At 39.4% G+C, this 22,162-nt stretch overlaps 1 protein-coding gene across 1 annotated transcript in view; it reads right to left on the bottom strand.

Annotated features, from left to right (window-relative positions):
- The window catches only part of ARL8B (ADP ribosylation factor like GTPase 8B), a 29,780-nt gene extending 11,293 nt beyond the window's left edge, over positions 1–18,487 (bottom strand). Inside the window, exons 1-2 of the mRNA XM_063291611.1 lie at positions 18,196–18,487; positions 343–423 (exon numbers count right to left, since the gene is read on the bottom strand). Coding sequence (XP_063147681.1) covers positions 343–423; positions 18,196–18,318 — 204 coding nt within the window. The 5' untranslated portion in view covers positions 18,319–18,487. The remainder of the gene's footprint in view (positions 1–342; positions 424–18,195) is intronic.
- Positions 18,488–22,162: the final 3,675 nt, after the last annotated feature.

Here is a 22,162-nt window from a genome sequence, read left to right as displayed (position 1 = left end):
AGGACACAGCTTGTGAACTTGAAACCCTGCAGTACAGCATGGTGCGTACAATAGTTCTGAAGCTTGAAAGACTTGCCTCTAAAGAGATCATCTGAACGGAGTTGTATTCGTAAGTTATTACATGAGTTTGCTTCTCATGGACAGGACTACATACATACTTTCTCCTGTGATTTAGTAAAGTATTATATGTAGTGCCTTCCCCCCATATTTGAACACAGCAGATCAGGGAACTATGTTGATCTTATTCAGAACGACATAGTGAATAATTCTGTTAAGACAGACTACTCACTCTTCCCATGCTCTTCTCATCAGCAAAATATAATTATCTTGCAGGATACATACCTTTATTGTAACATTACCCTTGGTAACTTTCCGCATGTTGAAGCCCACTGTAGGAATCATGTCTTCGCTGAACTGACCTGACTGAAGACAGAAAAGAGATAGTCCTCAGTAAGATCTCTCAAGCAACTGAGTCACCTTTTTTAGTTAGTTGCTTTCAGATGCAAGGATTATTGCTGGATATAACAGAGAACACATATAACACTAAGCCCAAGTTAGCATTATTTTTTTGCCCATCCTCCCGAGAAGGTTTAAATTGCAATTAGGGACAGTCAGTGAGCATGTATCACATGTGAGTGAGGCCAGAAAAACCATGAAGTGGAAAGAAAAGAGATGGAAGGAAACAAGTGGCCAACACACACTGAGTTGTATGTAATGACTCAAAAATACCTTGTTGGTTTAGAAAGATTGGACAGAAAATATTCCAGCTTCCCAGTATTCCCTATTAAATCAAGAAGGCCACTCCCTGAAATAGTTTTCCTGCAGCAGTGTTAGGAAACAGAATTGGCCAATTCAAAATGTCTCGTGTTGTTTTTTTTAATTGGGCATCAGCTCAAAAAGCAATCCTTCCAACTCCCCAAGGCAACACAATAGCATCTGGAAGAACCTGAAGAGCTTATGAACTTCATGGGAAAGTATAGAGTCAGTGTCAAACAATATTATTCCCAAGCATAAAACCTGAAAGTTGACTTAAGGATGTGCCCAGGCTTGAAACACCTGCAAAATATGTTAAATGAATTTTGAAAGATTGTATTTAATATTATATTGTAATATGAAATTTAAGCTGTTTATATTTCTTTATTAAAGCATTTATTACTACTTATTTCAATACAGTGGATTCCAAGATGGGACACAATCAGTTTTTTGTTTAAATCCACCATTAATAAAATATGGATAAAACACTTCAAAATATAAATGCAAAAGCATGTCCATATGCCTCCCTTGAATTCTTGAAGCACTTGCCCTAGGCTAGCTTTAAATTGTTAGCCTCATGCTGCTACCTTAGGATCTGCTCAGAAAAGCAGTGGGCAACACCACAATGTGTCTTCTCCTTAGTATTTCCTCCACTTTGAATACTGTTAAAGGTACCACTCGGCATCTTTGCTGCTTCTGCTCCTGGGGAATTCTGTCTGGCTAGATTTACTATCAACATTAGAACTCCATATGACGTTGGAATGGGTGTTGGCTGGGCTTTGGGACAGTGACCTTTCACTCTACTACACAAAAAACAAAAGGGGTAGGAACTTGCTATGCTGAAGGGGGCAAAATATATCTGAGATCTCTTCCCTAGGGATTAAGTCTTAATATTAATTCATTTATTAGAATTTTATTCCAACAAATGCACAGACTCATGGTGACTTATGGAATAGCAATGCAAACATTCACAGTATATCATAAAGCAGTGTTTCCCAAAACTTTTTCTTCATTACCCAAAACCACTTATCAGAAAGTCCTCTTTACCCAATGTAGGTAAAACACTTCAAGTCAATGTAAATGTCCCTGTTGTGATTGGGTAATGGGTTTGTGTGTTGTTACCCAAGGAAAAAACACTTTTACCTAATTTTGGGTAATTTACCCAGGTTTGGGAAGCACTATCATAAAGCCTAGTCATGCTATGCAATTAGATTGAAGCACAGCTTCCTAGTATGCACAAGTAGCATATGACTGAAGATGGACTGGGCCACAGGACAAACGCTGCATGACACGGGTGGGTGATTCTTCTTGTTAGCCACCCAGGTTCACAGCAGGTAAGACAATGAAGTAAATGGGAGGAGCTTTGATTTTCCAGCTTTTTTTTTTTTTTCATTTACAATTATTGCTTGATTGTTTAAAAGAAGCTGCTCAGGTGTGTTAAACCAATCCAATTATTTATACATTCTTTTTTTTTATTTTTATCTCTTATTTAAAAAAAATAGCAGGAAACCTTCATGGAAATCCACTAATATAATTCTGGAGCTGCTAAGAGCTGCACAAAGGGCACTGAGAGGCCACGCTGCAGCCCACAATTGCTTAGCACCTGTCCCAGAGGAAGTTGAGCTACTGACAGTTGCTGTGGCCCGAATGCTTAGGTGGCTGCTTTGTAACACTCGCAGAATGTATCCGAGTCTGAGAGCAATCACAATCCTAGGGATGCATTCTTCCTATAGTTTCTCAATTCACAATATGCGGCACACTGACTGTGGGAACCAGAGTGGTGAAGTATTACTATGTGCGCTATGTAGTATTTCCCAGAACAGAGCTAGATAGCCATGTTTTTACCAGCTGCTTCCCATCTTCACACATCATGTGAGTATCATTATGGCTATTGGAAATATTACTGGCTAAAGCTTGCAGTCAATTGCAGAAAGAAACCTAGTTTAACTTTTCCTATGCTGTATTTTCTCTGTTGAATTCAGTTTATTTCACTAGACCGAACTCACTTGTCAGAATGTCAACATGACCTTGCAAGATGTGTTCAGTTTAGAAGATGGAGTTAGTGCCAACTATTAGTTAGCTAGATACGTCATTCTTCAAAACAAAATAAGAAAAAATGAATGAATAAAAGCGATCTGATTTTGTGGAGTCCATAAATACGTTCAAGGGTAGGGTTAATTGGGTTATATAATTCAGTGAAATAATTCTATATGCAACTAGCATATAGAAAACAAGAAAAGGTTGTGAAAATGAAGGTATCTGGAATAGAAAACGAGCAGTGTCATATATCTTACATTCTACATTTATCCTACATTCTATTGGACTCTTTATTCATGAATTGAAGAGACATTAAATCATCACCAGTGTTTGATGGCTACTACAGTTAATTGACATATATATTTACCTATTACTTTAGAGTCAGATTTAGCCCTAACATAGCCAAAATAAGTAAATGTAGGCATGTTCTCTATCTGTAGTAAGACAGAGCTAGAATAACACTGTTAGAATACAATAACAATGACCACCAGGACATACCCAGGATATACACCACACAGGATATACACTCTGTAAAAATAGAGTACCTTGGCCCACCTGAAACTCTATACATGGGGGCATGATATAATGTAACATCTGTATCTCTCTGCTCTGAGAGCTTAAAGGAAGGCAAACCATATATATCATTCTGGTAGATTCAGCTAGAATACAGTAACATCAGAAGGCTAAGATGGTATACCTATGAAGCACTCTGAGGAATAGAGCACAATGTAACATTTGTAAAAGATCAGTAACCCATCACTATGCCTTATTGTTTTCTAGATCATTCCAACCCCTGAAATTAGTGTATTAGCTCTGGTTCCTTCAGCCACAAGATATCCTCATCTATCTATATACCCGTTACAATAATAGTAAAAATGTACAACATAAATTTTGCTAACAGAATATGGTAAGCAATAAATTATTATAGCAAAAAAGGAACCATAAAAACATTAACTTCAAATACTCTTGAAATCAGATTTAAAATATAAACCAGTCCGAAGACATTCATTTATTTACATAGACTTACCTACTGCCTTGTGCCTAAAAGTTGCAACATAAAAGAACTATATCCCAATCATATTCAATACTTCCCAAATAACAATTAGTAGATAAGTGTATTTACACTGGCAGAGAACTCTAGAAGAAGTATAGCAGCTCTCAATTGCAAAAGAAATTCACATGAAGGAATATTTCTCCAGATCCAACCCTGTGTTGTGGTGTATAAGCTTCCAAAATGCTTCTAAGATGTCCCAAACTGCCCTGAATTTTAAAAGATCGTGCTGAGCATTTTGAACTGAACCCAGAAATCCCTTTATGAACAGCACTGATGAGATAGGCACTATGTGGTAGGGGATATAGTAAAGAGATTCTGCTTCTCTGCCTATTTTTAAGAAGTTTGGTCTCTAAACCTTGACAAATTTTAGATATCTTTGCCTGATCTGAAAATTGTGTGTCTTACAAGCAGTAATTGTAAACTCTGAAACTGTTACGTGTTACTCTAATTTGTCCTAGGGCTGCTCACTTAGACTTTAAAGTGAAAAGGTGGTTCACTTTTTACCTCAAAGATGCCAAGCACTGTTGGCATCCCCTTAAAACAAATGCATTTTTTCTTGGGATACCAGCAGATCAAAGGAACACCCATGGGATCACCGATTTCAGGACTTATAGCAGAAATTGTAATGCAGTGCCTGGAAAGGATAGCACTCCCACACATACAACCCAAAGTATGGATCCGGTATGTAGATGACATTTTTGTCATAATACAAAAGAAACAACTGGAAGAAACCCACAATACCATCAATAACATCTTTAATGGAATAAAATTCACAAGGGAGGAAGAAAACAACACACTACCATTCCTGGACATCCTCATCAGTAGAGGAAATGATGGTAAGTTAGAAACACAAGTCTACAGGAAAGCTACCAACACCAACCCAGTGCTCCATTACCAAAGTAACAATCCAACCTCCCACAAGAGAAGCTGTGTAAGAACATTATTCAGACAAGCACTTACGCACTGCAGCAACCCAGAACACCAGAAAAAGGAAACATATCATCTGTACAGCATCTTCCAACAAAATGGATACCCGCCCAACTTTATCAAAAAGTGCCTCACCACTCAACCTACTCCAACCCAACCAATAGAAACTATGAAAAGGATAACACTACCATGCGTCAGAAACATCTCAGAAACCGCCAACAGACTGTTACAACCGCATGGCATCACCATAGCACATAAACCAACTAAAACTCTTCAAAACATATTAAGCAACCCAAAAGACCCAATAGCCCAAGAAGAAAAAACAGGAGTTATTTACAACATACAGTGCAAAGACTGTAACAGCCACTATGTAGGACAGACAGGCAGAAGACTTGGCAGAGCGCATCCACGAACACCAACTAGCAGTCAGAAGACACGATGAGAACTCCTTCATCTCACAACACATGGACAGACTCAACCGTACTTTCAACTGGGAAACCGTGAGCATCCTAAACCAAGCCAAATCCAAAAACGCCAGAGAATTCCTGGAAGCCTGGCACTCAGACAAAGCGGCCATCAACAGACACATAGAGGTAAACAATATTTACATACCATTCAAAAGAGACAATAGAAAAACCAAAAGACCAGTACACTCCCTTGCCAGCAATCAACACCTAGATATGCAGAAATCAACACTAGTATTAACACCAGATGAACCATCAAACAGCACAGTACATCCTAATCAAGGAACTATTAACTCAGTCAATCAACCAAGCAGCAAACAACAGCCCAATCAAAGAACTCCCAAGGAGAGAACAACACCCCTACCAACACAAGCAGGGCAAGCCATGGTATATGAACTGAGAGCAAGGCCCATTCCCCCTTTGCACTGAAGATGTTGCCTAGTCTGGCAATGAAATGTCTGTAAGAAAACAACAAGTCTCAGAGAGCACCAAGGACTCCACAGTTAAACCCTGAGCTACAAATATTCGCTTTGATTAGTAATAGACCTTCCAGGTTTTATATCCCAGTTCCCATCAGCCTTATCCAGCATGGCCATTAATAAGGGCAGTTGCAGTCAGAAGGTATCACAAAAGCCATTCTTGCATACACAAAACAGTAACTAAAGATAAAACTTGCTATGCTACTGTTTTTTAGATGGTCAGGCAGTCCTACATCAAATGTGCTTTGGAAACTCTAAAAGTGTGTACATGGGGTGTTTCATGCAGTTGTAACATTCTAATTTTTCACACTGAGAATCAGTATCAGGACAGGGAGTAATGTCACTGCAATATTGGATTATGCAACAACTAGTTTTTAAATTCTTCTATCATAAGATAATTATTCCAGCAGGAGGAATGCCAGTGAGAACTTAGGACATGCTGACCTTAACAGATTTTTTTGGAGTTTACTTAGCAATTTACAAGCGCTAAGGACTTGCCAGGCTTCTATTCCTAAAGATTAATACAGGGTAAGTGTTATCTTAATCATTTAATAAAAACTTTTTTTATCCATTCAATCATGTCTGATTCTTGGAGACTGCCTGGACAAGTCCCTGCAGTTTTGTTGGCAAGGCTTTTCAGGAGTGGTTTGCCATTGCCTCCTTCCCAGGGCTGAGAGAAAGTGACTGGCCCAAGGTCACCCAGCTGGCTTTGTGCCTAAGGCGGAACTAGAACTCACAGCCTCCTGGTTTCTAGCCTGGTGCCTTAACCACTAGACCAAACCCCATTTATCTTCTTCCAATCCAGCTTCCTTCAATATATGTATATTCAGCATATAGGTTGAATAAACATGCGAGAGTATACAGCCTCAGCCTTGAGTCTGCCTGTTTCACCATGTTCCATCTTAACTCTGGCTTCCTGACCTGTGTATTGATTTCAGATGAAGACAATAAGATGTTCTGTGATTCCCATTTTCTAAGCATATTCCACAGTTTGATATGGTTTTTGAATATACCAAATACTTTACATATAAAAAATGAAGCATCCATTTTTGCCGCCACATTTTAAAACTGATAGCTACAACCACTACATATAGATTATGCTTCCAGGTCCAATTCAAGGTGTGGAATGTTTGAATAATCAAATTTTAGCACTGCTATGCCTGCAACATATCTAAACACTTGCAAAAACTATCATTGTGCATTACTGTTCTTGTTCTTGATAGTCTCCACATGCTGATTTAATTAGTTCAGTTGCTGCAACAGACATATAGTGATACATTGGAGGCCCCTAAGCCCCTAAAAAAATAGGTTAATATAGTCTCTCTTGCTGACAGGTCAGCTATTAACATACCCATGCATACATGAGATTTTAAATTAAGGAAGCATAAAACCCATAGCTGCCAATACAAGTGCTGTTCGTGGCACTGACGAATCACGCCATTTGACTAGCTGAGACTAACCACACCAGAATTAGTGTTCAGCACTCTTGAAAGTTTCACCATATAAACATCTTGTACTTCATAAAAGCCTACATGCATCAATCCTTTTCTAAGTGTATTTCTAACTAGCTAAGACTTTTTGACTGGAAGTTATCTGGCTGTCTTGCCGTTCTTAAAAGCTTTTTTCTTGTGTTTTCTTCACACTCTTGAGTCACAAGTAACATAAAGCAAAACACAAGAAAGGGGACATGTTTCAGTACAGAAAATTTATATGAAACATTCTAAGACTGGCCAACAACTTTATAAGCACTGAGAGAATATACCTAAGGACATGTTCATCACAAATGGAGGCAGCTGCTGAGTTGTGAACATTTACCCTGGATGTTTTTATATAAACTTTGATGACACAGTGTACGATTATATCTGTAGAAGGAAAGAATCTTATTTGAAACATTTTGGCCATGGCTTTTTCAAACTAATGTCTATAATCACGAAGACTAAAAAAATATTTAACTGAAACATGATCCCTCTAATGCAGCATTCCGGTTCATACAAGGGCCACCTAGGGTATATCAGGAAGCTTAAAAGCAAAAACAGGATAGCAAAAGCTCTGCTTCACTGTTTCTCCTTGACAACTAATATTCAAGCAATACTGCCTGTGATTTAGGAAGCAGCATATAACCACCTAGACTGGTAGTCACTACTAGTCCTATTCTCCATTAATTTACTAAGCTGTTGGAGGTACCATATACTGCATGTTAACTATACTTACTCAGTAAAAATATGCTTATAAAAATCAAATTGGTTTGAAATGAAGTAGTTGTTTAAAAAAATTACTGAATGCAATTAAAGCTTGAACAAATGATTATCAGAATTGTTAGAATACTCCCAAGCCTACTTAGCAGTCTTGAGGATTAACGTATCATACATAGTTTCACCCCATTCTATAAGGCCCACAGTCCTAGCTAGGTAGACTACTTTAAGAGTCTTTAGGAGTTGTTTAAATGACAAATGCTGAAAAGTTGAAAATTTAGCAAGTGGTCAGGAATAAGGGATTCTTTTGAACAGGACAGGAAGCAGAAACATCAGTGAAGGGGACATCAAATATATGCATATTTTTTAATCACTGGAACAAATGACAGAGCAATTTATGGCACTCCCTTTTCCACTAGCTGAGTAAGTTAGTTCCAGTCAACCTATTTCAACTCCAGACCCACCTCAAATCATTTAATACAATGACACTTGAAGAATCAAACTATATACTGAAATTTTGTGACATAATAAATACAGTACTAAGATATATGTACAACTACAGCATGGAAATTGAAGATTTCATGTACTTCTTTACCTGATAGGAAAAAGACTTTTTCCCCCAAGATTCAGGGAGATTAAAAATTGATTAAAAAATAGTCAGAAGATTAGCCCTAGACTGAAAGGGTTTGCCTGCCTGCTGAACTCAGCTCTGTGTTTAATGCTTAAAAGGCTACTTTTCTTCCCTGTGTTATCTTTTGTTTCATCTCTGAAAAAGGTAAGAGGTTAAGTTCTCAGGATCAACTAGACAGGTTCCAGCATGCCAAACTTTCTAGTAAACTGTGTTTTCTTTCTTTCTTTATAATATTACAAGCATTGTTGTTTTCTCTTTCAGTCATTGAAAGCTGATCATGCAAGAGATGTTTTGGCTCAAGCAGATAAACAAACAGATCTCCCTTTCCAAAATCCTTCTTACAGCTTTGGCTATAAAAAGGTTTGGTATACAATAAACATCAGCAACTTGATGTATTGCTTACTTGTTCTAATGTTTCTAAAATATTTCCTGGCTTACAAATTAGTGTTTCATCTGAAGTCAAGATGCAAACGTTTTGTGGTGCATGTAGCTGCATTAGAACACAGCTGTGTGTGTAGGTAAGCTCAGCTCCCCACAAGAGTTAATCCAGGACCTTAATGACACTTAGCTGGCAATCTCTCATGGCAGGCAATACATTGATCTTTCTTCTGATCCTCTTTGCCTTCTGGTCAGATAGCTATGAAAGTTTAGCTTTCCCTCATCTTCAGTGGCCTTCCTCCTATATTGAAGCCACAAATCTTCAACAGTCAAAGTTGTCTAATCCATTTTGGTTTGCTGGCTACATCTCCAACATTTCAGTTCCAACAACTCCTTTTCTGCTAGCTCATCAGCCAATTTTTTCTTCCTTTGTCTTCTACTGTGAAAAACATTCTGTGTGTGAAAACATGATCTATTTAATTCTAGTTTTTCTCAGGCCTCAGCTTACCATCTTCCAAGTACTGCTTGTCTATCTAGGAGATCAGATATCTGATTCAGATGGAGCTGGCAATCCTGTGTTGATAAGGTAAGGCATTGCACAGGATGTTGTATGCGCTTTATTTTCCTATTCACTCTTTCTAAAGCCCTGCATGGCATAGGGCCTGATTACTTGAGGGACCGCCTGTCTCCTAAAACATCTGCCTGGCCAATTCAATCTTGCAAGGTTGGTGCACTCCAGCTCCTTCGATTAAACAATGTCATCTATCAGGACCCCAAAAGTGTGCCTTCTCTGTAGCAGTGTCTGCCCTCTGGAATGAGGTTCCCCCCAAGATCAGATGGTCCCCACACTGCTGTTCTTCAGAACAGCCATGATGACCTGGCTCATCACCTGGGGCCTTGGCAAGAGAGAGTAAGATCCCTCGCTTCATCATGCTCTCCATCTTTTATGCTATATTGATTTTATTGTAATTTCTTTGTGTGAGCTGCCCAGAATTGTTGAGAGTTGGACAGCATATAAGTTTAATAAACTATTAGTATTAATACTAGGGAAGCAAATCAATTTAAATGAAGGGCATATTTCTTAGAGAAATACAGTAAATCCTATACATATCAGCCTTAAAAAAGGTGGAATCCAAGGTAGTTCAGAGGATCTAGACAATAAACATAAACAATAAATACAAAGACAGTTTATTTATTTTAGAGACTTACACTGAACTCTTCAATAATATTCCCAAACTACAACATTTAATTCAGTTGTCTTAATAAAAGAACAAACATTATTATTTTGATGGCCAGTTTTACCAAAGTCTATCCTTGCAATCAGAAATTCTGAGTGCTACTCAGCCCATGCTTTGGTTTACCATATTTGAATGGAATGCTGTAAGCCATTGGAACACAAAAAGAAGTAGATTATCTGGACCCCTGACAGTCTGGATTCAGACCCAGGTACAGGGCAAATGCTGCACTGGTCAATCTCACAGACAACTTGTAGCAGGATTTTGATGCGGGGAGCATAACTCCTAAAAGCTAGACCTCTCAGTGGCCTTGAATACCATCACTGCAGAATCTTTCTGGGTTGTCTGGAAAGGGCCCCATTCTGTTCCATTCCTTCCCAAGTGGCTGATTTTAGGAGGCTGTGGAAGAAAGGTTACACTTTCAGGTACCCTTATATAGGATGTTCCAGGGCTTGACTGTCCCTCAGCCCCATTTTCTTAAGATCTATTCTACACAAAGCACAGGTCAATCAGCTTACCAGGCAAACTGACAGAATATATAATCAAAGTTAAAATCATGAAGCATGTAGAACAGCAAGCCTTCCTGAAGGAGAGTTAGCATGACTCTGCAGGGGTACGTTCTGCCTCATTAACCTGCTTGAGTTCTCTGAAAGTGTCAAAAGCATGCGGATGGAGGCTATCCTACTGATACTGTATACCTGAACTTTCAGAAAGCTTTTGACAAAGTTTTTCATTGAACTCTTGAGAAGTTGAGCAATCATGGGATTGCAGAGGTGGTCCTCCAATAGACTAGTAACTTGTTGAGCAACAAAAAACAAAGAGAAGGAATAAATGGGGAATTTACACAACAGAAGTAAGAAGTGGGGTCTGTTTTGGGGCATGCGAGCAAAGGGGAGAAGGGCGAAGAAAGGCTGGGGATGGGAGAGACTTACTCGAGTGACTTGCAACCTTCCCTGCCAGCTTCCCCATTGACTTTGCTTGTGGGAAGCTGGCAGGGAAAGTTGCAAATGGCAATCATGTGACTGCAGGATGCTGCAACCAGTTGTAAGTGCAAGCTGGTTGCCAAGTGCTCGAATTTTGTTCACATGAATGCAGGGGCGTTGCATTGGCCAGAACTTTGAGGACCAGTCGTAAGTCCCTTCATTCAGCGCCCTGTAACTTTGAACAGATGCTGAACAAATGGTCATATCTTGAGGACTACCTGTAACACCTAAGTTACAGTTGCTACATTGTCTACTGGTTTGCTTCCAGCCCAATTCAAAATGCTGCTTTAAAGCACTACATGGCTTGGCATGCAGATACCTACAAAACCAACTATTCCACCCGGATTCAGCTTGCCCTGTACAATCTTTAAGGGTCAAGAATGCTAAAGATCAGAATCATGCAAGACATGGTATTTCCTATGAAACTCTATGGAAGCAAAAGTTGGACTTTAAAGAAGCAGGATAGGAACAGTATTGACACCTTTGAACTCTGGTGTTGGAGAAGACTCCTGAGAATACCATGGACAGCCAAGAAAACAAACTGATGGATCATCAAACAAATCAACCCGGAGTCCTCACTTGACGCACAAATGACCAGGATAATGTGTCCTACTTTGGACACATTATGTGAAGACTCAGCTCACTGGAAAAGGCTCTAATGCTGGGAAAGGTAGAAGGAAAGAGAAGAAGAGGATGACCAGCAACAAGGTGGATGGACTCAGTTACAATGGCAATGAATGCACCATTGGGAGACTTGAAAGAACAGGTTAGGGATAGATCATCATGGAGAAAATCTATGTATGTGGTCACTAGGAGTCAAAAACAACTAGATGGCACATAATCATCAATCAATGCTAAGGGTTCCCACATCTTGGGAGGTAGGGGCAGTGGAACTTGACACACCTTCCAAGTGGCTTCCCCTCCCAGCCCAAACACCTTATCACCTGAGATAAGGAATGCCTCCACCTTCTAGTCTTCAAAATGACCTTAAAAACCTTTATCTTCCACAGAACAAATGGATGCACTGATGCAGTGGGCTGACTTAATTAGGCTAGATCAATGATGGTTTTAAACACTGTATTCTGTTTTGCAAACCACCTGGAATCCTTTAGGAAGTGAGTGTTCTGTAAATAACTATATAAATAAATAAATTGACATAATTCTTACCATGAAAGTGGTATATGTATTACAATAACAGATACATGATTTTTAGGCCTAGAGAAACTTTTTTCACCTGGTCGCATGAGGAAAATCAACATCTCCATTTAGATAAAACAGAAACATTTTCCCTCATCTCCCCTCTATTGCCAATATGCTACCCAAATCAACACAGTAACATCTGGACAGATTCAATTGTTTTAATTATCTACTGATTGCCTTATTTGCACATATACTTTAGCTGAAATGCAGCTGCAGTTTCCTTTTCACTTGTGATATACTCCTACAAAATCTACTCCTACAAAAGCCATTTCATTATTTTTTTCACCATTCCTTTTCCTACTCATAGCTGCAACATGTTTGTGTTTTGCATAAGTCACCTGAAGGCTTTTAATAAAGATCACAAGAAAGGTTGAGCAAAGCTCACTGCTAATGCTTCATACATCAAAATCAGTCATGGAGCCTGTCCATGAGTTTTAGCCTCAGGTGCCATAAATTAGCAAAACAGCACCTGTGACCATGTCAGCAACCACTAACCACCATATTATTATTCCATAAGATTAGAAGAGGAGCAGATGCAACTACATAAGCTTCGCTTTAATACATTCAGTGGAACGGCATGCTTTGCTTTGTAATAGAAGATGATTTCAGCTTTATTAAATATTCTGAATTTAGATTGGCCGGGTATACTTTTGTAGCAAGTCCAGCTTTGTTACATCATACTTCATGAGTAATACTACAATTCTATCTGTTTGGAAAATAAGTCATGATCCAGTTTGACTGATGACTGCATAAGAAACTACTGTGCATGAGGCTTTCTTTGTATTCAAGGGCTATGCAATATCATCATTAATACAAGTGAGAATTGTTCCAGAGGCCCTTGCTACAATGAAGTCTGCACGTAAATACCAATATATCTTTTATAATACAATATACAATTTATAATGCTATCCCATACCTTACTACCCAAAAAGAAAAGGTATATAAAATTGCAGCCTAATTCATTCCCGAATGAAAGAAAAAAATCATCTTCCTTACCCAGCAGTTTTTACTCACCACAGCTATCTAGCCATTATGTTCTTAAAAAAAACTTGCAACACAAAAATTATGATGGAGTAATACGGTAAAACATTAAGCATAAACCATATTCTTCCTATCTTTTAACGTGTAATAAATATTAAACCCATACAAAATAGGCCACAGATACCTGAGTTTGGTGTAGTGGTTAAGGCATCAGGCTAGAAACCGGGAGACTGAGTTCTAGTCCCACCTTAGGCACAAAGCCAGCTGGGGGACCTTGGGCTGGTCACTCTCTCCTGGGAAGGAGGCAACGGCAAACCACTTCTGAAAAACCTTGCCAAGAAAACTGCAGGGACTTGTCTAAGCAGTCTCCGAGAATTGGACATGATTGAACAGATTAAAAACAAAACTCGAACCTAAGGTTTGGCAAATTATGAACTCAATTTAAACCTGTTTTGGAAGTGAGATTATTCTTTTCTATGGAAGACCAATACAAAGGTAAAGCAAATTCCAGGTTTGTAATACCATCTAAAATGCTGTAGCATTTACTATATGGCAGAGAGCTTTACCATCAATAAGGTATGGTCCAAATGATAACAACAAGGCCATCATGCTGCACCTGTTAACCCCGTTATACTGGTTATCATCAAAGTGTTTCTGGACACCATTTAAAATATTGGTCATGACCTATATAAACCAATTGTCATTTGGGACCCTTATGTGCCTAGCTAACTCCTGGAAGAAAGCATTATTTAAATTAAGAAATGAGAAGCTAATCATTAAAGCTAATCAACAGATACATTTTTGCAGGGTTTTTTTTTTTTACTCAAATGAGAAATAAGAAACAATAACCTAATAGAGCTAGGTAACCGGGGCTTTAAAAAATCGGTATGACCGCTAGATGACAGCAAAGAATTAGGGTTTTCTGTATGCTGATATCTTGCTGTTATCTGGATTTTTGCAGCTCAGATTTGGTAGTCCTACAACTACACAAATTGTAGTAACAAATAACTTCCCATCCCTTCTAGTGATTTCTATTTGTTTTAAGAATTTAAGGCTTAATTTTTTTTATACAAAGCCTTCTTTTCCACATAGATTTTTGTATGTCAATCTGTTTTACATTATTCCACTTTAGACTGATAAACTAATTTTTATTCAATTAAAAAAGGCAATTCCTTCTCATAAAATGAAAATTAACTTATCGGTAGCAACTTAGTTGATAGGAAGATTTCTTTTTAATAACTTGACTCATCAATAAAAGCAAAATATTATTTCATCTATACAAACACAAGTACACATGCCAAGTTAAAGATAGCTGACAATTCATCTGAAAGGTTACAAGAGGTTACAAGAGGGCATGTTTACTTAGAAGATTATTTTGAAAGGAAGCTAACACAGTCAGCCTTCTCCTCTCAAAAAATAATTGGAGCAAGGAACTAGTATACAGCAGTGCCAATATGGTCTTTTGGCTTCACCATTATAATTCAATAACTAGCTCACTTAAACATAACAACATATATGCTCTGTAATGCTCAAAAAAGGTAGTATATATTTTTCAAAGAACCAGATATTCAGGACCATATATCACATTTCATAATTTTGCAATATTTTAAGTCAAGCATATGAAACAATACCAGAGCAGAAGGCTGTCATTACTGTTGGTGATATTTTTCTTGTTATTTTTATCTATGAGTTTTGTCCCATGGACATTTTATTTATTGTACTGGATACTGCATTATGAACCACCATGAGTCTGGTAGAAGTAGACAGCATACAAGTTCAATAAATAGTAAATAATAATTATTATTGAGCACTTGAGTGCTATTCATAGAAATATGTTCCATAAACACTTTTTCCCTGTTATTTTCTTCTGCCAAGACAAGAAGTGGACTGACTTCAGTCTTGTATAGTTTACTTCTCCCCTTTCATCAGCTGCAGAAGTCATCAATATATTTTAAATTTAAATCAGGAATACATATTCAGAATCTCTTAATTTCAGGGCAAATGTTGTATATGGTTGCACACCTAAGCTCTTTTGAATTTCTAGTAATGTCCATGCCCAAAGTACCATTTCTAAATATAGTCCCCAACACAACTCACCATCTCAATAAAAAAGAAAGATCATACAGGAATTGTGGGGAGGGAATTTGTTTCCTTTATTATATTCTCAATGAACCTGCAATGATCTTCCCACTTTAAAATTAAATTATTTCAGGAAAAAAGACTAGGGTTAGTTAAGCTTCAAATCCCAACTGTAACCCATACCTGTTCAAGCAAAATACAACAGCTGCAGGAATATGCTGAATCAAATAGAGTAGGATCATCAAGCACCTATTCAACAACCTATAGATATAAGCTACATTCTTCCTCAAAATAAATAGTGTTTTGCTACTAGAGAACCCATCAAGTACCCATCAAACAATGATCAGGAATCTATCACAGGATCCTATCTTACATATTCTATGCTAAGGCTGTTCTGCATACACCAACTAAATTAAAAAGGATACAACACAATCATCTCCTAAATAGAACATTCATCCACCAAAGAACAAAGGATACCTTCCTTTAAATACCTCCTTAGGAAGGCACCTGAAAATCTTGTCAGAATTAAGGTCTATATGTAATATATTTAAAAACACAATATTTATATCAATTTTAAGATGATAGCCTGGTTCAATCTCAGATAATGTAGTGCACATTTTGCTTGTTAAAGTTATAACTGCCAATCCATTTAAGAATATTTAAATAATGCAAATCAGTTAAATATATTTACAAATTCAATCTTGTCAAAGGTCAAGGCAAGGCTAAATGGTACCAGCTACAAAGCTAATTTGGTTTGTAAACTACCTTGCTTATTCTTTTTTAGAAACATTACTGATGCAGAGGTAATAAAAGCCAAACAAGATCCATTCCTAAGTCTCATAAAGAACAAGACTAAATATATATATATAAGAAAGTTCATTATATTGAAGAGGGCTTTACAGAACAAGAAGTACTTCTTAGGCATGTGATGAAGCTGTACTATTATAGGCAAATATTTCAAGCTATAGATCTGTAACTGTAAACTACAACAGTACAAATACCTTAAATATACCAAAATGATGATTCCCGAGCATCAGTGAACAATACTATGTTACCAGGGACATGCAACATGGATACACAGTATCTTCTGCTTGTTCAGTCAAACTCAGCCATTTAAAAAGACACCAATAAAACCTTTTGAGCTAATTTCAGCATGTATAATCAAGTCAACAGCTAAATTAAAGGAAGCATGTTCTAAACTGTACCATTGCAAAAGCATTTCTTAATCTATCCCAACCAGTTTCCATCAGCAATTTGACCCCACCCTCCTATTGTTGCTGCTTTCAGAAAAGGCCACTTTATCCTATCATATGACTTAACTAGATGTTACTCACCTAACTCTTATCTTTCTAAAACTCCCCCCACACTCAGTCTTCATTAAGTACTCCGTAAAAACAAATTCACTACAGCATATCCTAGTATCAAAGCAATAGAACGAAAGCACTGTTTTTCTAAGAGGCTGTCTGGATGAAAAACCTATTAAAATATAACATATCTATCTCCCCATAATTTTTGCCACAAGGTGTCTCTGAAAAAGATTCATTTTCCTAAGTCCAAGGCATCCCAGAAGATTTCCCTTTGCATGTGGAACTACAACCTACAAAACTTGTTTAAAAATGAAACTGAATTAATTGAGAATAACTTCTAAATATATATGCTTAAGTTTGCAGAGCTAATTGTTTGATACAATCTGAGAAGAAAATTAGCATCAAGGTAAAATGAAAACAATCACAAAGAAAAATATCTGTCAAGGAAATAAATAGATTGCTAGTCCCACATGAGGTAACCTCAGTTCTCACTGGGAAAGCAAGACTACAAGCAGTAGTTAAAACTTACAATAAATTTTGTATGCTTGTAGCCAACTTTTGGTATATGAATGAGCCATCTATATGTTTCATCCTTCCTGGAAAAGCCCAGAGACACACAGGTTCCAGGACAGTCCTGGTTGAGTCAGAAATATTCCGTTCTACCTAAGGAAGCCATTCTCTAAATATAAGTGATCTTGCGTTAAGTGTCAAGACTAAACCTTGTGCCCAATTTCTTCAAAAGAGGGACAGGCAGACAAACCCATCTCAAAAGCAAGGCAGAGTGCAATAAAGCCAAACCCATTGTCTCACTATCCTGGGAGTATCTAACCTCCACTAAAAGGAAGATTCCTTTTGGGAATGCCACACCCACAAAGACTCAGGATGACAACAGCTACAAGGACGGGAGGGTATCCAGAGCTCCTGACCTTGCTCATCCCAAGGAGCGCCTTACTACGCAGGAAGCTCCGGTCTGCCAGGCAAGATACCAATCGGGTCTTCTCAAGAGACGCCGAGATAGGAACAATTGGGTAAAAATCTTCAGCCCCACCCATGCCCAAGACGAAGGCTCAGTCCATACAGGCAGCAGCATCACCACGCCATGAAGCTTAACCTGCACCGTAATTCTGCAAACCACCGGTCCGGATATTTACGTCTCAATTCTGCCCAGAAAAGAAATCCTCGCGCGTGGGGAGATAGATTGGGGATGGGGGGCCCCGATCTTCTTTCTCTACAAGCAATTTTCGTACGTGATACTATTACAAAACAACAATCGTAAGGCAGCATTTTACCCAGCACTTGCAGACCAAACGCTCTCACCCCTGCCAGACTGCGCGGACACATCTCTTGCTATGGCCCTTTTCAAAAAGGGGATTGCCGGGTTTCTGGTCCCGCTGGACTCCCGGGCAAGCTGCGAATCACCCCAGGGGCAACCCCTCCTCTCCCCAACTCCGGCCGGGCAGAAGAGCTCAGGCGGGGGCGCTCCGAAGCCTCTCACCGCGATGACGTTGACGAAGGTGGTCTTGCCCGAGTACTGCAGCCCGACCAGCGTCAGCTCCATCTCTTCCTTCCAGAAGAGCGACCGGAACCAGTCCAGCAGCCGAGACAACAAGGCCAGCATGGTGGCAGCGACAGCAGCCCAGCCGCGTCTCTACCTCCTCCGCCTCTCCCTGCGCCTGCCTCGCCGGTCTCGTTCCGCTTCGCCTCCCGCACCGCAACACCGACTCCGGCGGCTGCAGCTGTTCCCTCTTGCTCCTCGCGTCGTGGTCATATGACGGTTTGGCGTGCCGTAGCACAAGAACGGCCCCGTCCCTCGAGTTTCCGGAAGCCTGGCTTCACAGCGGCCTCTGCCGGCAGCGGATGGTCCACACCTGTGGAGGACTAAGGGAGAGGCAGCGAGGCAGAGACGGTCAGACTTCCTTAACTCCGCCTGAGGGCGAGGGCCGCAAAAGGAGACGCGGGGAGGGCAGGAGGCAGAGCTGGTGATGGGTTAAAGATTTCTGTTCTCTTCCCCCGTTGCCTGGGTGCAGTTCCTTCCTAGCCTGGATCAGGGAGAAGTTTGAGCCAGAATTCACTTTGAGCTTATTTTAAGTGAAACCTTGCTCCAGGATTAATAGTTCGTGTGTGTATCTTCGAGTCAGTGTTGACTCCTGGTGACTGCCTGGACAAGTCCCCGCAGTTTTCCTGGCAAAATTTCAGAAGTGGTTTGCCATTGTCTCCTTCCTAGGGCTGGGGGGGGGGGGTGGCCCAAGGTCTTCCAGCTGGCTTCGTGCCTAAGGTGGAACTAGAAACCACAGTCTTCCAGTTTCTAACAATTAAATTTCAGTGTTAATTGACTGTCTTATTTGATTGCACTGTTTCCATCTCGTGATATGTACTCATTTGGTGTACTTGGTTGTAGACCATGAAACCTTCTGCCTTTAAGGTGATTTTTTAGTTTCATTTAGGATGTATAGTGCCATTGATTTGACCCAAGCATTTTGTGGCCTGACACAGACAAGGGATCACATGCAAGACCTGGTGTTTACTTTGGAACAGTGGTGATCAGTGGTAATATACTATGGCAATAGGAGCAGCAAAGCATTCCTACATTCCTACTGCATCTGTAGACTGGCATCCAGCAACCTTTGTGGGAGTTACCCATGCCATTTTGGGAAAGACAGAGGTGAAGGCTGCTTCTGGGCCACTGTAAAATATCTGCAAGATTCTTTGCAGAACACATTTGCTCAGAGATAGATGGGGGATTTTGCAAAATAACTCAAATAATGCCTTGTGAGACAATCAACATTCTTTTGATCTTGAAGCAATCAAGGAACTAGATAGGTTTATCTGTGACATGAGCTCTACCATCTGTAGGCTGGAGCCATGGTCCATCTTTGCATCTTTAAGTGGCAGGCAGGGTGTGTGTGGCTGGATTTGGGAGGTGGTTAAAGCTTCTTTGAGAGAGGAAGAAGTGCTGCTTTCCCTGGTAGGGGTGTCTCTTGATCAAACTGTATTGGACAACTTCTGCCCAATCTCAAATCTTCCATTTTGGGAGAAGATTATGGACATGCTAGTGGGGCTTCAGCTAAAGAGGATCCTAAAGGAAATAGATTGAATATTTCCCAGTCAGGAGGAACTAAATGGGATTGATCGATCAAAACAAGCTCAAATGAAACCCAATACCCCTGTTTTAGCTGATCCAACTGGCTCAATCCCAGCCACAAGGTTAGTTTTGGAGAAGAGAGGAGGAGGCCTGTGACTTGGGTCCTCCTGGATTGACAGCTCCTCTGGATCAACAGGTGGAAAGTCACAGCCAGGTGGCCTCCGCCCAATTTTTGCTGGTGTGCTGGTTGTGAGCCTTTCTGGACTGGGAAGCATTTACAATGTGACTCATGCCCTCATCATCTTGTACTTAGACTGTCCATGAAAACAACCTGAAAGCTGCAATTGATGCAAAATGCAGTGGTCTGGTTCCTAACAGAGAAAATAAGATTTAATAACCAGTAGGCTTCTGAGCCCAATTCAAGATGCTGGTTTTAACCTATAAAGCTGTACAAGGCTCTGGACTGTCTCTCACCAAACTTAACTTGTCCTGTGTATCTACCATGAGAGGGGCTGCTGAGAGTCTCTACAATGCACGAGGGGAAGGGTGCAGAGACCCACAGACATGCCTTCTTGGTGGCAGCTCCCATACTGTGGAATACCTTGCCTCTGAGATGCAAGAAGGCTCATCTTGCTTGCTTCTCCTATTCCTGTGTGCTTTGGGGGCAGTGGACTTGATGGCAGTTTGATTTCTGTGGTTTTGGTTATATCGATTACTTCTGCTATACTTGTTTTTATCTTTTTTTGTCAAATTGTAAACCACCCTGAGTCTTTTTGTGCCATATTATGTATTTGTGTAAATAAATAGCACAAAAGCAAAATGGTCAGGGGAGAGAGGAGGAAAAAAAGAGAGCACTCAAGCTTCTTTTAAAAATCATTACAATTCTTTATGCCAATTGGCTTGGATCCAGGTAGTTCAGAGGCTTGGTGTCCTTTGCAGAACTGGTAGAATAGCCTTCCTTCCCTTGTTTGGAAGCTTGGTGGAAGGGCCATTACTAAGTTGACAGTATATAAATATTAAAAGAAATGCCCTGCTGAAGAGTGAATGTCTCGTGTCTAAGTAAACATTGCCAATATAAACATGTTTGATAAAAGATAAGGCAGGACTTCACATGTTCCGTCACTGTGACTTTCATTCCTATCCTATTTAGTATTTTGTCATTGGGCTTTAGTTGCTTTTAACACTATAAAACTTCTTTTTCTTCTTTTCCTCATCTTCTCCAGCGAGATAGCAGCATCTGGCTTATCTTCTCTGGGCTTGGAAGCTATGCTTAATTGGGTCTGGGTAGTACTTGGGTAGAAATCCAAGACCTGTAGTCTAGACTAGAAAGCTGAAAAAGCCCCCAAAGCAGGCAATAGAAAACCATGCCTATATTGTGGCAAAGAGAAATATTTTATGGAGTTAGTTGCCTTATATTCTGCTTTCTGCTTACATAAGCACTTGTGAGGTCAACAGGAGTTGCGGTCAAATTGAAGCAGGTTTGAGACTTGGAGAGAAAAAGCAGAATTTCCTGAAATTGATCTTAACTGATCGTTTGGAATCTAGAAAAAAAAATCATCCTATGATACAACATTTTGTTGCAGATAATATTTCTTGTTGCTAATGGCACTGAAAATTCAACAGTAAGATGGACTATACATCTCAATATAAATTAAATGTAAATTAAGATATCATCGCTTTCACCTGATAATCCAATCTTAAAATCTCTATATTAAAGAAGTTTTACTGATTTTAGTGAGACTTAATCCTAGGTGCCCAGCTGCCTTTACAGTAAATGGCAGCACCTCGCTGAACTTGACTGATCTCAAAAAGCTAAGCAAGGCTGGAAGTATTTATTATTTAGACTGGAAACCATCAGGAAGTGTAGCCCAGGACTGTAGCCTAGGCTAGAAAATTAAAAAAAAAAACATCCTGGATCAGAAGAAGGCAGCTGCAAACCTCTTTGGTGTTGTTGCCAAGATCCTGCAAGGACTTGTCCAGGAATTCAGCTTGACTTTATTTCTAGGTAAATCTGTCCAGGCTGGCAGTGATGCAGCCATATCCAAAGGAAGTGCCATAAAACAGTTGAGTCTAATTCTGCAGAAGAACTAGGAAGGTCTGATCCATTACTAGTATACTTACATTTCTTCAGAACGTGAGCTCTTTTTAAAAATTTGCTTTGTTCTATTGGTAGGATGATGGATGCTAGTAAAAACCTGGTTTTCTATGCAATTTGCAACCATTCAGGAGAAAGTATTCAGTCATATGTATTTGGAGAACTAGATAATGCTTATGAGAAAGAAGAATGCAAAATTACTACATAAACACATAATATAGAGCAAGTTTGGTCTAGTGGTTAAGGCACCAGACTAGAAACCAGGAGACTGTTCTAGTCCTGCCT

The sequence above is a fragment of the Candoia aspera genome, chromosome 2, assembly GCF_035149785.1.
Source record: "Candoia aspera isolate rCanAsp1 chromosome 2, rCanAsp1.hap2, whole genome shotgun sequence".
Lineage (NCBI taxonomy): Eukaryota > Metazoa > Chordata > Lepidosauria > Squamata > Boidae > Candoia > Candoia aspera.
The sequence above is the reverse complement of the archived record's forward strand: the minus strand, read 5'-3'. Positions and strand labels throughout refer to the sequence as shown.